An 18,026-nucleotide genomic window follows, 5' to 3' on the forward strand; every position below is an offset into this window, starting at 1 on the left:
AATGCCTCGCCCTGCTTCGGCTCGCGCACGGTATGTGCACCCACTGGCCTGCGCCCACTGTCTGGCACTCCCTAGTGAGATGAACCCGGTACCTCAGATGGAAATGCAGAAATCACCCGTCTTCTGCGTCGCTCACGCTGGGAGCTGTAGACCGGAGCTGTTCCTATTCGGCCATCTTGGCTCCTCTTCATTCTTAAGTAGTTTTTTAAATCCCTTTTTTTAATTAAAAATTTTGTTAATAGTAGCTGCTTAATTTCATTAAATGCCTTTTTTTCTTTTGCTAATATAATTACATATTTTTCCTTTAATTTTTCATGCAATGTATTATTGACATCCTTAGTACACAGTTTTTATAACATGTTATTGGACTACTCAGATTTTGTAACTGACATCCTGGTTTTAGGTTGTATTTTGGATAGATTAGGCTGTTAGATAATTTCTGGATCCATTTAACATCTTATTATAGAAAAATGAGTTGGGGTAAGGGAGGCACAAGACCAAGCACTATCTTAATAATAGTTTCTTGTCATATTTTAGGCCACTAAAATGGCAATATAATTTTTTTTTTTTTTTTTTGCCCTCTAGGGATTTAAATTTCAAACTAGAGGTAGCACAAGAACAATAAACATACAAGGCAAATGAGCTTATACCTATTTCATCTGGAGTACAGGGAAAGGGAATAACAGTTAATTTTCAGATAAATTTTACATTTGAGCCAAGGAAGGCCAGGGGCCAGAGAAAGAGAAGGGAAGTAAAGAGAGAACTTGCTTCTCGACCTGCTGCTCTTGTAACTATTGTTTTTCTGATGAGCCAGTGACATGATTCCTGTTTTCAGCTGTTATCCCTGTCTGGGCTCTATAGTTAACACATATACACAACAAACACATTTGTCACTATGAAAGGACAACAACGAATGGCCATGAGGCAGTCTGTGGCGGGAGGTGTGGGGAGAAAGGCCTTGATAGGCTGGGGTCTTAATTTGCCATTTCCCTTGTTTTGAGAAGTCAGCGAAATTTGATCAGTGAGGTTAGGGCAGAGGGCTGCCGGCCCTAGGAGCCTGCACAGAATTCCCAGGATGTGGGGACAGTCCTCCCCGCCAGAGGGAAATAAGAAAAATCCAAACAGGCACCCTGTAGGCTGGCAGAGTAGTGCATAGATTGCCCAAATAAAAGGCTTTGGGGTTTGTGGAAAGGTTGAGAGGATATTGTGGTGAGTAAATGTAACATGACACAGTCAAGTAAGAGTGAAGAGACAATGGTTTCCAGATCCTTAAAAAACACCTTCTGAAGGGGTTAAAAGAGTTTCGAATGCCGATAGTGCTGCCGTAGGATCACTCTGGGCCCTGCGACAGCCTATTAGGGGCCCATGCACATGATTGGTGCTCAGTGAGTATTAGCTGGATGAAGGGATGCATGACTCAGTGATGAACTCTGTTAAGGTGAAGTCCAAAACAGCTCTGCCAAGTCTGTGTTCCATAGTACCCTAAAGGTGAAGATAAATGTGGGTGAAAGGAGGTGAAGTCAAAAATTATAGACAGGAACTGGGGGAATGCAGCATTGGTTGTCAATGGTGGAACTCTTTCCTGTGTCTAGGAGCGTGGAAATGTTGGCTCTTTCCCAGTGCTTTTTACATTTCCCCCAGAGCAGCAGTTCCGGATGTTAGAAAGGTAGGCAGCTGATTCATAGATTCCAGGTTTAATGAAGAATGCAATTCTTTCACACTAAATCATGGTTTGGCCTAACTATTCAAATCACTCTAGGGAAGGACATGCACAGAAGGCCAGGGGTGAAAGCGGTACCTGTCACCCCTTACACGTTAACTCACTTCCTTTTTTCCTTAAGTTCACAATGACATGCAACATAATAATAGAAACAATATTAAAACCAGTCTATGACCCTCACTGGTTTTGGGAATTGATGTGTTAATACTTTATCTCTACTTAATGCTTATCCATTCTTACCAATTCCAGGACATTACTTGAAATGTAAAAAAATTAGAAACCCCAAATTTCCATATGTCTACTGTGGCTGATATTTATTGCTCTATCTTTATTACTTTTCTGCTATCTGTCCTAAGAAAATGCATTTCCTATTTCACTGATTTTTGAGAGCTTCTGTTCCATTTGGAACCGCAGAAGCAGCATTAAGGGCATAAAATTTGTTGGGAAATGGTGCTTCTTGAAGATAAAGAGACCAAGAAGGAGATAAAACTGCTTGATAAAGACTTTTAATGCAGCCAATCAGACAGGCATCAGCTATTTCATGGTTATGTTTATTTTCAAGATGGAAAATATATACTTCTAGAAAGATATCCTACCATTTTCCTTTGGCAGATAGAAGTAGACATAACTATTATTAACAGGATTGTCCTACAAGTGCAACATTGACAAAACATAAAATGGGAATATGAATCCAGCTTAAATAATGTCTGCTTTAGTAAGTAACATTCAAATAGGACTTTTTGTTTTATATTTATAATGCAAACTAGTAGTGTGTTTAATTGTAGGTTAGAAAGGTAAATGTGGGTCAAGGCCAGCTATTATAGATTTTATTTTTCCTGAGAAAGGAAGTCTCTGCCAAGATATGATAAAATATACACACTGGTTCCCTGTAATTTGGTAACAGATACTTTCCCAGGCTTCCGATCTATACTACTTTCAACCACTTTTAAAGCTGTGCTTTTTACCAAGTTGAAATAATGAAGATAGTTTAAAACTTAACATTTGGGTTTGTTTTCAAATCCTTTTAGGAGACAGAAAATGATATTATTTATCTTTACCTTTTTCCTTTTGGAACTGACTTGCAAGAAAATCTAACAGACAGGTTGAAAAGTTGTCCTGACAGCCTTCAGTAGGAGCCATAATGAGACCACATTATTGTACCTAAGCATTTATTTCCTTAAAGTTTACATCTTTAAGGAAGAAACTAAATGACTTGGCTTATTGAAGCTTCTTCGAGGTTAAAAATAAAGAGCACCTTTTAAAAATACACTCTGGTCCAAAAATAGGTGTACCCATGTATAACTTTTAGGTACACGTTTTATTTTATGCTGAGTATTAGTTCAATTACTCCATAACTTTTCTAATGGTTTGTTGAGCAGTTGAAGGTTTTACCTGTTAACAAATACACCTGAAGATGTCTAGAATCTGTGAAACTAAATTTACATGAGATTCTTTTCCTTGTCTCCATCACATTAAATATATGCTAGAGCCAGAGGTAACCAGAAAAGCATCGAAGGGGCTGGTCCAAGTGGCTCATTCCTATAATCCCAACATTTTGGGAGGCTGAGGCGGGAGCATCACTTGAGTCTAGGAGTTTGAAACCAGCCTGGGTAACATAGCAAGACCTCATCTTTACAAAAAATTTAAAAATTAGCCTGACATGGTGGCGAGTGCCTGTGGTCCTAGCTACTCAGGCGGCAGAGGTGGGAGGGTCAATTGAGCCCAGGAGTTCGAGGTTACAGTGAGCTATGATGGCACCACTGCACTCCAGTATGGGTGATAGAGGCAGACCCTGTCTCAAAAAAAAGTATCAAGATTTGTCCTCTACACTAAAATAGAATTCCTCCCACCCTGGTATTGTTACTTGTTGCACCCTATCATTAAAAATATGCAAAGTTTTGTGGAAACGCTATTTCTTTGAAGTATGTTTCTTTTCTGCTTCTTTTAAGTGTGCTTGAATTTGTTATTATGCCTTACTGCTCACATGATACAGATCTAAAAAATGCAAGGCTGACCTACATTTTTGACTCTGGTTCTGGCTTGACTTGAGAGCCACATGGGAAGTGGCTGCCGAGACAAAGTGTACCCTTCTTGCGGCAAGTGCTCGGCTGGGCAAAGCCCTGTCTCCTTCCCTTGGCAGAAAGCTCCCCTTCTGCTGCAGAGAGCCAGTCACCTGGCCTAGTCAAAAAGAAACTTGGCTAGTCTAAGAACTATTTGTGCTTTCCATGGAGCAATGAGAGATCATTTTCTCTTTTCTATCACGATTCCCTCTAGCAACTCAGCTCCCACCTCATTCGTCTTACCTAGAGCATATCCTTTCTCTTGGACAGAGCTCCAATGCCACTTTTAAAAAGATAATAAAGTGAATTTTTGAGGGCTGATCTTTACTCCTTGCCATTTGGCAGCCCTTCTTCCCAACAGAGGGCAATACCCTACTAGCCAAACATTTCGTGTTAGAAAACTCCAAGCCTTCCTACTGGCAGGCACTTCCCATGTTGGAATCGAGGACGTCTGATTTTGGTAGCTCAGAGTTTCCCAGATCTAAAGAGGACTTGGCTTATTAGTTAAAGAACTTTCTAACTGAGGAGGAATGATTACCATTCAGCTTTGAGTAAGAGTAGAAACGTGGCTAAGATTAAAAATTAATGTCCACATAAAAGCCAAGAGAATTAAAATTTAGTTTCAAATTTGACACAAAGTTTTCTCTTTGGAATTGGGAAAGTATGTTTTGAAATTTCATAATTATGGACTAACATTTGAAAATTTTTTTCCCATTTTCTTAGTATCTATTAAAGTGCTGTGTAACTTTGGCAAGCACCAAGTGTAAACATGCCTCATGTCCTAAGCTCCTATTTTTGTTTTGGTTTCATTTTGTTGCTGTTGTTATTTGTTTTGTTTTTGTTTTCTACAGGTCATGCTGCTGTTACTACAATATGTAGCCAGAATAATGTATCTTAACGCTTTTCATCCCTGTAATGGGACAATCACTAAATAATTGCAAGAGCAAAAAGCAGCTTCGATTTATGCATAACAAAGCCATTCCAAATTAACTGTTTATTTTCACATGGCACTAACTAATCTTTCTTCTTGCTCCTGCCTGTTGCTTGGTAGGTGCCAGGATGAGTGTCCTGTTGGGACCTATGGCGTTCTCTGTGCTGAGACCTGCCAGTGTGTCAATGGAGGGAAGTGTTACCACGTGAGCGGCGCATGCCTCTGTGAAGCAGGCTTTGCTGGCGAGCGCTGCGAAGCACGCCTGTGTCCTGAGGGGCTCTACGGCATCAAATGTGACAAACGGTGTCCCTGCCACTTGGAAAACACTCATAGGTGAGTGTCAGCTTCCCCTGGAAGGACGTGTCCTGTGAAAGTTTTAACCTTGGTTTTCAGGATTTGGAAGGAGGGATTGATAGAGTGATTCTCACCCCAAGCCCCCTCCTGCCTCTAGGCTACTCTGGGCAGGAATCGCCAAGTAAAAGGAAGACATTTTAACTTAATGTGTGATGGTCTACATTTGAGGTGCTAAAATTGTTCAATGGTTTACTGGTGGATAGCAAATTCTATTCTCTATTAATGACCACTGATAAAAACAAAATTTGCTGAGGTTAGTAGAACTTTCCCTTAAGCAAGGGATTCTGTGACATTCCCTTAGAAGCAAAGATGCAATGAGAGACAAGGAGTTTAGCCAAATTTAGTATGCAAAAATATCAAAAAGTGATTCTTACTGCAGCATCTTTTATTCGACAGCACATCTGTGGAAGAAAAAAAAAGGCTAGATAGAGGAAGTGAACTGGTGGAAGTTTTGTGAAAGTGTTTCACATGTGGCTGTCACATGTGAAATATCTTTTTCAAATTGATTACTCTGACATAGAACTCACAAGGGACTTTTAGCTCAAAAACCTCTCCAAGAATTTGAGAACAGGAAACCACGATCCTACCCACCCTACTGTACCTTGTCTGCCCTGAAAATGTCTTCTTACCCCTGTTTCTTCTTTCCCTCCCCCAGGGACCAGATACACATAACTTAGAATTCTGGGCCTCCTTTGCAGACTGCTGGAAAAGCTGAGTTTGACAAAAATGTAGTGCGTTATATAGCAGTTCAGATCTTACTAGAATTACTTTATTTGCATTCAGCACAGCTGTTACTTCATTTATACTTCTGAAAGATAACTCATAGCCACATCAAATCCCAAATGCATAGAAGTTAAAAGTAAACAAAAGCGTGTGGTTGGTCTCTTCTTTAAACCATTGTTAGTAACAAAAATATGGAGTTTGCACTCTGTGTGTGTGTGTGTGTGTGCGCATATGTGTGCTGTAATACATTTTAGTGGGACATATGAAAGAAGTGTATTCTCAATATGATTCAAGTAACTTTGTAAGCCACATTAGTCAACTTTGGTTTTCTTCATTGGAAAATATTGCCTTTCTTTACTTGACAAGTTTACATAAATATTTGGGGGAATAAAAATGAATAATCTCCACAGGGTTTTGTTTTTCAACTCTCTAATATTTAAGGAGCTGGCAGGATTAGGGACAAGTCATGAATTTGGGTCCCTTTCCTACAGTATAAGTCTTATTGCAGCAAAAAGTAAGCCTCATGTAGTGACAACTAAGAACATTACACCAGTGTGCTGTTCCGTTGTACATAGAGACAACTGAAATCAAATGGAATAATAAATCTATGCAAAGGAAGAGCTCTGCTATGAGAAGAATTGGAGAAGCAGAGAGCATGTTGGTTTTGTTGGAATTGGATACCATATTAGTAGTGGCAAGGTGCAAAGTGGAGAATTAGTTAATTGATGGCAATACTGTGGTAATTTTGACATAGGTCATATGTACCTAAGCATATATGTGTTAACAAAGAAGTACATGACATTTTTTGACAATTACATAGATCAATAACACTAAAATCTGTCTAATATTGTATACCAAATAATCCGAATATTTTAAAAAATCAGTCTTTTCATGATTTTGTAAATCATGAAAGGTATTTTTAAAGATTAGCTTTTATGAATTTCTATTAAAACAAGTTTAATGTTGATTATATGACTCTATCTTGTTGAATTAATCATTGGAGCCATCTATCTAGTTCTTATATCTTAAACTTCTATGTGTAAAATTCCTGGAAGCCCAAGGTCCCTTCAAACCAAAAGGCATAGAATCCTTGTATTAATTGAAAGTCTAGTTTGTTCACATTAGCATTTATCAAGCAAGTGGAGCCTTGCTGTTACATAATTTATGATATACTAAAGCCTTCCATTATAATTAATGAGATAACAAATACAGTGTAAATTAATAATGTACATTGTCTTTAGGTACATATTGAGTTCTATGGATATACACATTGACATATATTTTAGCCATATAGTTGGGTAAGGGTTTGAATCAGGTAGCTTTTGCAGCATTAAAAAACAAACAAACAAACAAACAAAAAAACTACTCCAAACCTAATGACATAAAATAACAATTATTTACTAACTGATGATTTTTTGCTTGACTATGTGGGCTAGGCTCAACTTGGTGGTTCTTCTGCTGGTCTCCTTGTGTTCAGCTGGCAGATCAACTGGAGGCTAATTGGTCCTGGATATCCTCACTCACATGTCTGGCATTTGGCTGGGTGATGGGGGTGACTGAGCCACACATCTCCAGTATCTAGCAGGCTAGCCTGGGCTTTTTCACATGGTGACTGGTTTCTAAAACAGAAGACAGTACAGACCCCCAACATACACTTTTTAAGCCTTTGGTTATGTCATGTTCGCTAATACCCCTTTAGATAAGGCAAGTCATCTAACCAAGTCCAGATTCAATATACCCCACCTCTCGATGGGAGGTGTTGCAAAGAATTTGTAGCCATTTTTATTTTGCAATCTATCATAGAGCTGAAATGAATTTAAATATATTTATAAGTAATATTAGTATTTCAAACTTTAGCAGTATTATTGAGCCTAAAGATATTCACTGTGACCTGGACTTTTCAACTGAAAACTAACTGTTATGGTGGAAATAATTTTGAACAAGAAAATAAAATTTGAGATTTAATAATATTCCACATGCAATATAGAGAGATAGATTAACTGCTTTTGGTAATAAAGACATTTAATAGCCATGGACAATCCGGATGTGCCTATTTGCAAATGTCATGTAATTGTCATTATATTTGATCATTAATAACATCTAAGGAAATGAATAAAAAGAAGTTCAATGACTCTGTTTCAGCCAATATTATATAGTATTGGACTTTTGTTGTAATTCAACTATTAAACAGTTTCCTGGAATATATGTATATAGTTATATGTGTTTATAAAATGACAACTATTCCCATATGTGTATAATCCTATTTTCATATACACAAAGCAATCTGTTCTTTAGACAGAAAACAGGTAATGAGTATATCACCCTTCAACCTCCAAACTGCTGCTTCTACAACAACATGTAAATCTCATTACCAATTAAGCTGCCTGCATGAGAACCCATCAAATGCCTCCAAAGTGCTCTAGCTTCCTACATCTAATTATAAATTGCAGAATACTAATTTTGGTGTCAATCAATCTGAAAACCAGTGTGCTGCACTAACACTCACTGGGGGGCATTGAATATCAATTTCTCAGCCTGCCTCTTGCTTTGTTGAATTCATTGTCATCCAAATTGTCTATTTTCTTTAACATTATGTCTACACCATGAATACTGTTTTCTACTTTTCAATGTAAAGTAATATTTTCTACCAAAAATATCATTTGTTTTACAATATGTTAAGATAAGGTAGGCTACTTAAACCAATCTATCACTTGAAATATTTCTTTTCCCTTTATCAAATGTAAGGACTTACTGAAGTAAACTTAAAAATTTCCCGTTTTTTGTACAATATTTGTTTTTACTGATCCTGTTGACCCCTTTATATGTGCCAAATTCTAAATCTTAGCAATTGTCCTTCATGTCTGGTCCCCTCAGCAGGCTGTTAGCAAACCTCCCTTTTCTTTGGTATAAAAGCAAACCTGGGTTCAAGTTTGATTCTGCCTCACTACCTGTGTGAGACTTTGAATAAATAATTTACCCTTTCTAGGCCTCTATTTTCTCATTTATAAAATGGGATCATACCATCTAGGATGGTTGTGAGGATTGAACTAAATGGTGCTCAGCACATTGCTGAGACTTACTCAGTGCCCAGTAAATGCTGACTCCTGGTCTGTGCGTTCACTTACAATATCATCACAAACATGGTGACATTCATGAGTTGTTCTCTGTGATTAATGGCTATTTCCTTTAAGCCAAGACTTTGACATTTTAAAAACGAATTTTAGAGGAAATCTTCCCCTTTGTATACATAGGTACTGAGTATAATTTAACATTGTTCAGTGACTCTGAGATGTCACGGAGAAGCAGATTAATGTGGGAAAGCTAGATCCCTGGAGTCACATCCGCTGTGTATCACCTGTGGCATTTTCACTTATTCATTCAATCTGCATTTACTGTGGGCCTACCATGTGCCCGTGAAAGGTGGCAAAACAGATTTAATTCTGGCCCTCCTGGAACTCACAGTGTAGAAGAGAAGGAAGACATTAAAGGACTGGAAAAATAAACAGAATTATAGATTGTGAAAAGTGAGATGGGAAGAAGGATCAGGGTGGTAAGGAAGAGTATAAGTGGAGAGACCTACCTTCAATTTGGGTGGACAGGGAAGGTTTCTTTGAGGAAGGGATGTTTAAGCTGAGACTGGAAAGACAAACTGGAGAGAAATAGGCAGAGAGTAAGGAAACTGCATCCTAAGAACATGGAATAGCCCATGTGGACGCCCCTAAGTTGAAAAAAAAAATGATGCTTTTACAAACTAGGAGAAATCCAATGTGGTCAAGCATAGCAATAAAGAGAGAATAATGATGAAAGAAGAGGTTGAGGAGTAGGCAGTGGCCAGATGATGAGGCCCCACGGGCTGTATTTAGGGTGATTGTATATCAGGTTTCACAAGGACAGTCTGGTTTAGGCCTGTTGTCCTAGTATAATTATTAGCAGCTCTCTCTTCACTCTTAAAAATGCCCTGGTTTAGACAATAAATTTTATAGTCACTGTAGCTATATTAAACAGTCTGGATTTTTTTCTAAGGGTAGTGGGGAGCCTTTGCAGAGTTTTAAGAAGGAGAATGATATGATTTACTCTTTAGGTGATAAGGCATGAGTGGAGATGGGCAGCACAGTTGGAAGGCTGTTCAGGAGGTGAGGAGATAGATGGCATTGGCTGGAGCAGAATGAGGACAGTAAAGATAAAGGGATGTGGGTGGATTCAAAATATATTTTGGAGTTAGAATGGTTAAATTCTAGTGAGGAGGCAGAAGAAGTTATCAAGAATAACTCCTAGGCCAGGCATGGTGGCTCACGCTTATAATCCCAGCACTTTGGGAGGCTGAGACGGGCAGATCACTTGAGGTCAGGAGTTCGAGATCAGCCTGGCCAAAATGGTGAAATTCCATCTCTACTAAAAATACAAAAATTAGCTGGGCATGGGGCACACGCCTGTAATCCCAGCTACTCGGGAGGCTGAGGCAGAAGAATCACTTGAATGGTGGAGATTGTAGTGAGCTGAGATCGTGCCACTGCACTCCAGCCTGGGCGACAGAGAAAGACTCCATCTCAAAAAAAAAAAAAAAAAAACTTCTAGATAAACTAAGTGACTGATGGTGCTATTTATGAAAATTTGGACAATTAGGGGTAGATACTGAGGGAAAGAACAAGGGCTCAGTTTTTGTTTTTGTTTTTGTTTTTTTTTGAGACGGAGTCTCGCTCTGTCCCCAGGCTGGAGTGCAGTGGCGTGATCTCGGCTCACTGCAAGCTCCACCTCCCAGGTTCACACCATTCTCCTGCCTCAGCCTCCTGAGTAGCTGGGACTACAGATGCCCACCACCACGCCCCGCTAATTTTTTGTGTTTTTTAGTAGAGACGAGGTTTCACCATGTTAGCCAGGATGGTCTAGATCTCCTGACCTCGTGATCCGCCCGCCTCAGCCTCCCAAAGTGCTGGGATTACAAGTTTGAGCCACCATGCCTGGCCCAAGGGCTCAGTTTTTGACATGTTAAGTTTGAGATGCCGTGGAGATGCCATGTGACTGCTCAAGGATAAGAAATTGGCCCAAGGATAATAGAAGATAAGCAGACTTGAGTAGTTCTAAGTAGATCTGAGACTCACGCCCTGGTCCTGTGAATCTAAACCTGCACTCAAGAAACCACCTTATATGTAGAACTGTACTTAGGTATTCTTCATGCCATGTTTTCTGAGTGTTTGATGAATTTCTAGGCCCTTGCCTGTGAACACTAAGGTGCAGCAGGGGTCTAAAAGTATATTTAAATAAAATTCCAAAAATGAGCACCAAACTGTTCAACCCACAGGAATTTTCTGAACAAGGAGGAGGAGGAATATAGGATATAAGATTATGGGGCGTGGCTGAGACCCTCACTTGGCAGACTAGGACATCAGGCCCAAGGAAGCTGTATTTCACTGAGGCTACTTAGGTAGTGGGAGAACTGGGATTACATCCTCAGTCTTCATCCCTCCCAGGTTGTCATTCTTTCCAAGAGTAGAAAATCTATGAACAGTCCTCTGATGGGAGGTCACTTAGCAAATGTATGGATATGACACAGGTGTTTGTTTTTGGCCCTAGTTAAGGGAGGGTTTTAGCTCCATCAGGCAAGGAAGACCATCTTTAAACAGTCTTCCTGTTGTCAGGAGAACTAGTTTGATTGTTAAGATTTTCTAGTGGTTAGAAGCACATGTGTTTTGAGCCAGCATGCCACAGAGGGCCCTATTGTGTCAACTCACTTACGCGTGCATCTCAGCGCAGCTGATATGTCCATTTGCTATGGAGCAACAGCTGGTTGCCTGGTGGGTCAATGCGGCTGCTGTTTCAGGTGGAGACAGCTGCCAGCTACCAGGTATAGGGAACTGAGAGGAGAAACAGGCTGACAAGGTCACTGCTTTTGGTGTTCCTGGGACATCATACTAGTTAACTGGTTTGGTATTGTCCATTGGATGGAGTTTTTTTAGCTCCTCTCATAGAGTTGACCTCTTACAAAATTAGTGCATTCAATTTAAGAGAATTAAAAAGAATTTCAGACAAAAGGATGTGGTTGTAATACATCCTGCTAGAGATGATGCTGATGATGCTGATTTCATACAACGTTCCTGTAGTACCCATCAGGTTTCAGCCAATTAATTAAATCATACCAAGCCTGGGAATGAAGTTTGAATTATTCTGCATGGAATTACCCACACATTTAGTGATCATTGCTAAAGCAACATTTGCACAGAAGTTGGGTGTCATGTTTACCCCAAAGTGACTTATTCCTTTCATCCGTGTCTCTCAGCTGTCACCCCATGTCTGGAGAGTGTGCCTGCAAGCCGGGCTGGTCAGGACTCTACTGTAATGAGACATGTTCTCCTGGATTCTACGGGGAAGCTTGCCAGCAGATCTGCAGCTGCCAAAATGGGGCAGACTGTGACAGTGTGACTGGAAAGTGCACCTGTGCCCCAGGATTCAAAGTGAGTGACTAGGGCTCTGGAGGAAGGAGAAGAGGGGTGCGGTGTGAAGCATCTCAGTACCATGATTTATATGACCTCCAGTGAAATACAGTGAATGTGCTAAAGTCATCCACATCATTAATGAGAGAGAGAAAATGAGGGGAAAAATGCTAATAGAGATATAAGGAATTACCTTAGAATAATGACTGTGAAAGCTGGTAAAACTATAAATGTGGCATTAATTTTTAATATAAACACATGTCAGAAAGTATATTATAATTATTCCTTAAGTAATTTATTTTATTGTGTTTTATAGGTGACAAAGAAGTTACTTTTCCAAGTAGATTATTATTGTTGACAGCTTTTGTTTTTAATTCCACAAAATTTGAAGACACATCGAGTTAGCATTTGTAATGTATTTACATTCTGTAGTTGGTAGTACATAAGTTTTTAGGTCCCTTTGAAAATCCAGACCCTATAAATATGTCTGTATTCCATGCATAATAGAGCAGAATTTTGCTTACAGTTTCTAAGATTTCATAATGATAGGCTAGGAATCTTTGCTTTAAAGGAGAATGTGTTGTTCTTGAATTATTCCTTCCCATTTTAAAGAGCACATTGAACTATGAAGAATGTTGATGATTATTCCAGAGCACATAATGTAGAACTGGTGGATCATAAAGTCACAGAGCTGAGAGGACTTTATAAAGGGTTTTCTAACCTATGTCATAACCCTTTGGTTCAGCCCTTGAATTAGCTTTGTCTTAAGAGTCCCTTCTGTTTTGAAAGGAGATGACCTCCAGTTGCCTTTGGTAGCTTAATTCTGCGTTTAATGCTCCCTGTCGGATAAAGTGAATCATGTTGCTGAATGTGTTCTGTTGTTGCTTTACCTACTAAAAATATTACATATCATACAAGGATGTCTAGGAAGGGTTGAGATCTAATGTATAGTTCATATTGATGTTTATTTATTGAGAGTAATTTTACAGATACAATTTATTTTTATATATCTACTTGTCCGAGCAATGAAAAAGGGTTTTTATTGTTGTTTTGTTTTAGTTCTGCTATGAAGGCAAAGCTCATGTAGGTGCGAGCTTTTTTGGATCCCATTTAATAATATATCCTAAACATAGACCAGCTAGTGTTGCCCTTCAATTTCTAAAATTTGTATAGTGGTGACATTATGACAAAATTTTAAAAATACAGTGTGTTAAAATTAGAGAGGAAGTATAATTAGCATTGCCAAGATATATTTTTGTTTATTTGTGTTGGCCTTATTTCAGTTGGCAAAATTGAATGCATTTTGCTACTTGTACCTGTCTAGGGAATTGACTGCTCTACCCCATGCCCTCTGGAAACCTATGGGATAAACTGTTCCTCTCGCTGTGGCTGTAAAAATGATGCAGTCTGCTCTCCGGTGGACGGGTCTTGTACTTGCAAGGCAGGTAAGAATGGGTAAATAAGTCTTTAATTTGATCCTGGTCACGTTATCTCCTAAAGACACAAAAAAGAAAAACCTTAACCAGGGTTCTAGCTCCAGTTGCACCAAAATTCAGTGTCTGACCTCCGCAAGCCCCTCATCCAGTATGGGCTGGAACGCTTTCCTGAGTCAAGGGAAGAGGCTCACATTAGATGATCTCTGAAGTCACTGCCAGCTCCAAAAGTCTCTGTGTCTGTGCACTTTTGGGAAGAGTAAACAAGCAGACATGTGTTCATGCCCCTAAATTGACTGGCTTGGAATCATGACAAGAAACGCAGCCAAGCACCAATTTTATATGAGCACTAGAACGTGTCCATCCATAGGTGCAGCCAGGATCCTGGATATACACAGTTGCTGGTTAATGGGGTCCTGCTTTAAAGATGGTGTTGTGTTTTCAAGCAGAATCCTTCGTCTCCCTTCCATATAAATATTTCACTTTCCTGATCTGAACAAAACTCAGCATTCCACAGTGTGCATCACTGCCCATTAAAGGTGCTTTGACTCTATATCTCTTTTTCAGTAGCCCACTAGTATGCAGTGCTAGCATCCTCAACAGATCACACAACACACATGGCTGTTTGGGTCCTCAGGGGTGCCTTCTGTTCATTCCTGATGGAGGCCTAACTTGGCAGAACCAGTGCTCTCTGCTGCTGTGGCTGGGGCTTGCATCTCCAAGGCGTTTCTAAAGAGAAACGTGGTTTGGAAAGGCTCAACAAGGCTCCCTGCTGCCTTTGTTCGCTCACATGCTCTGGCGTTCTTGTCGCACAGGCTGGCACGGGGTGGACTGCTCCATCAGATGTCCCAGTGGCACATGGGGCTTTGGCTGTAACTTAACATGCCAGTGCCTCAACGGGGGAGCCTGCAACACCCTGGATGGGACCTGCACGTGTGCACCTGGATGGCGCGGGGAGAAATGCGAACTTCCCTGCCAGGTATGCACAAATCAGCGCCCTGACAGAAAATGCCTGTGAGGAACTGATGTTGTAAAGTTGGCTTCTTTTTGCAGTTTTCCTGACTTCAAGTGGCTCACTGTGAACCCAACTTCGGTAACTACTGGAAGAATCCAGGTATTTGGATTCAAATTGGACGTAGGATTGGAAAAGAGATAGACATGGAAACTGGTTAGATAGGCTCTGCGAGAATTTCTTCCTTCTTTTCCTTCATCTTGTTCAGTTTCCTCAACCCCCACCCTTTACTTTCTGTTTCTTATTCACCCATCTCTTGGTGGCAGCCAGTGAACAGTACTGGTCTCCAAATATTTTGTTTCCATTATCATGGAAATCTCCCTGCCTTTATGGTAGAAAGTGGCAGGGAGTTGAAAGGAGGGTGGTGACTGATGTCGTAGAAATGCTCATGGAAGTGTTGAAAGAAGGTTTGGAAACAATGTCTTTTAACATAAGTATCTCTGGAGCCACAAGAATTTCTTAAGATGTCCCTATAGCTCACTCTATTCCCTTGACCTACTTTGGAGATACAGGTCATTAGAAATCTCATACTGCATCTACCTCAAGCTGTCAGGGAGTGCAAACGGGAAGTGCATTCTGGAGTAAGCTGCTGATTTCTTTTCCATCACTCTTTCTTTCTATAGCAATTATTTTCTCCTGAGCCATTAGGCATTCTCTCTGTGGTGTGTGTTCTCTGCCTCCAGGACATCATCTGATGGCGAGTTAACAATGTGACCCCCTGAACTGGGCCCCTGGAGAAGGGCCTTCCACAATGCTCTCGTCTCTCTGGGCTTCCTCCTCATTAAGTACAACCCACTTCCCAAAGTAGAAAGGATCCCACTCATGGATATCCCATGGACAGAGCTGTCAGCTTTGCTGCCTCTCATCAGTCTAGTGAACAAATTATCAGTACTTGGAGATGAGCTTGAAGATCACTTTTTACTCCCTATCTGATTGTAGACAAAGCAAAGCCCCTGGCACAATCTCGTCCTTTTTCATACCTTAGAGGAGTTAGTAAATCAGTGAAGGCTGAGGGTTTAGTGGTTCATATCATGACAAAACTAAATCCTGTGTAGCTGTATCAAACATTGGTGGGGTCTACAAAATGATTGTTTTCTTTTTCTTATTTTAACAAGTTCTAGACAAATAATTATTCATCTAGCACCCACTACCTGTCTATGCTGGTTCCCATGTTCCTCCTCTGTGGTAATTCTGTACCCCGGTTTCTCTTAGTTCTTGGGTGGTGTTGGGAAGGCTTGTAGTGCCTCCCTCATTTTCCAGGATCTGTGGTGAAAGAGCTGAACTTTCCATTCTTTCTCCATAAACAAAACAATCATGTCTATGAGGAGTCTTGTCTCCATCAGACCATCCAAACTGACGTGCACATGAAAATATAAAAGATCTGGAAGGGGAGGAGCAAGGAGGTGTGTCAACTCATACTTAGGACTGTGAGTCAGGATATTTTGTGTGGCTTAGACTTCTTCCTGAAAAGCAGGATAATAATCAGAGAAAAGTAACAAAATATCTTCATTTTTCTTTATAGTACCATGTATCTCATTGGCAACTTATGGCAATGAACTTAATTCAATTAAAACTATAAGTCAGTGTGGCGATTCCTCAGGGATCTAGAACTAGAAATACCATTTGACCCAGCCATCCCATTACTGGGTATATACCCAAATGACTATGGATCATGCTGCTATAAAGACACATGCACACGTATGTTTATTGCGGCATTATTCACAATAGCAAAGACTTGGAACCAACCCAAATGTCCAGCAATGATAGACTGGATTAAGAAAATGTGGCACATATACACCATGGAATACTATGCAGCCATAAAAAATGATGAGTTCATGTCCTTTGTAGGGACATGGATGAAACTGGAAACCATCATTCTCAGTAAACTATCGCAGGAACAAAAGACCAAACACCGCATATTCTCACTCATAGGTGGGAATTGAACAATGAGATCACATGGACACAGGAAGGGGAATATCACACTCTGGGGACTGTTGTGGGGTGGTGGGAGGGGGGAGGGATAGCATCGGGAGATATACCTAATGCTAGATGATGAGTTAGTGGGTGCAGCGCACCAGCATGGCACATGTATACATATGTAACTAACCTGCACAATGTGCACATGTACCCTAAAACTTAAAGTATAATAATAAAAAAAAAGAAATAACAAAAAAAACTATAATTTTTAAGATTAGTTTATAATTTAAAAATTTTTTAAATTATAAATATTTTAATATTTTATAAAATATAAATAGGCAGGAGAATGGTGTGAACCCGGGAGGCAGAGCTTGCAGTGAGCTGAGATAGCGCCACTGCCGTCCGGCCTGGGTGAAAGAGTGAGACTCCGTCTCAAAAAAAAAAAAAAACAAAATGACCCTGACCCACACAAAAAAGCTCTAAAATTATAGTTTTAAAACTATAATTTTATAATTAAAAAAATTTTTAAAGTGTGTTGGCATGATTGGCTTCACTATTTATATGTCCCAACCGTTGTGTCAGGCATAAACTAGGGTTTGAGTGACTTTAAAACACTGACTTCCTGGAGCCTATATTTTGGGGACTAAGAAGACATAGAAAGAGGTGATTAAGATGCATCCCTCTGGCTGGGTGCGGTGGCTCACGTCTGTAATCCAAACACTTTGGGAGGCTGAGGCGAGTGGATCACCTGAGGTCAGGAGTTCGAGACCAGCCTGACCAACAAGGTGAAACCCTGTCTCTACTAAAAATACAAAAATTAGCCTGGCAAGGTGGCAGGTGCCTATAGTCCCAGCTACTCGGGAGGCTGAGAATTCCTTCAACCCGGGAGGCCGAGGTTGCGCTGAGCTGAAATCACACCACTGCACTCCAGTCTGGGCAACAGAGCGAGACTCCATCTCAAAAAAAAAAGAAAAAAAAATAAAGATACATCCCTGTAAGAAGCGTTTGGGACAGCAGGGTACTGTATGTGAAATGGCTGACAGTGGCCTTTTCCTCTTCTGTTGTGGGATTTCCCAGGCCCTCATTGCTGCCTTTGATGCTGTTTTCCATGCAGGATGGCACGTACGGGCTGAACTGTGCTGAGCGCTGCGACTGCAGCCACGCAGATGGCTGCCACCCTACCACGGGCCATTGCCGCTGCCTCCCCGGATGGTCAGGTGAGAGCCAAGGACCGCTAATTGAAAGGTGAAACCCGCCAACTTAACACCTAGTGCTGTTCCTTATCACTTCACAGAAACACACACAAGTCAACTTTTCAAAAAAAATGAAAATTCGATAAAGTTTCCAGTAAACTGAAACCTTTAATCTATAATCCAGGACTGATTTTTTGTTGATTTGTGTAGGGGCAGTTCTCTTGAGCTACAAGTAAGGTCCAGCTGTCAAAATTC

General features: G+C 40.3%; 1 protein-coding gene across 3 annotated transcripts in view; it reads left to right on the forward strand.

Annotated features, from left to right (window-relative positions):
• MEGF10 (multiple EGF like domains 10) overlaps window positions 1-18,026 on the forward strand; it is a 235,899-nt gene that overhangs the window by 182,276 nt on the left and 35,597 nt on the right. For all 3 annotated transcript variants that reach the window (XM_034960437.3, XM_063604607.1, XM_003826672.5), the window contains 5 exons: window positions 4,832-5,044; window positions 12,063-12,237; window positions 13,541-13,661; window positions 14,465-14,628; window positions 17,693-17,795. In XM_034960437.3, coding sequence (XP_034816328.1) covers window positions 4,832-5,044; window positions 12,063-12,237; window positions 13,541-13,661; window positions 14,465-14,628; window positions 17,693-17,795 — 776 coding nt within the window. The remainder of the gene's footprint in view (window positions 1-4,831; window positions 5,045-12,062; window positions 12,238-13,540; window positions 13,662-14,464; window positions 14,629-17,692; window positions 17,796-18,026) is intronic.

The sequence above is a fragment of the Pan paniscus genome, chromosome 4, assembly GCF_029289425.2.
Source record: "Pan paniscus chromosome 4, NHGRI_mPanPan1-v2.0_pri, whole genome shotgun sequence".
NCBI lineage: Eukaryota > Metazoa > Chordata > Mammalia > Primates > Hominidae > Pan > Pan paniscus.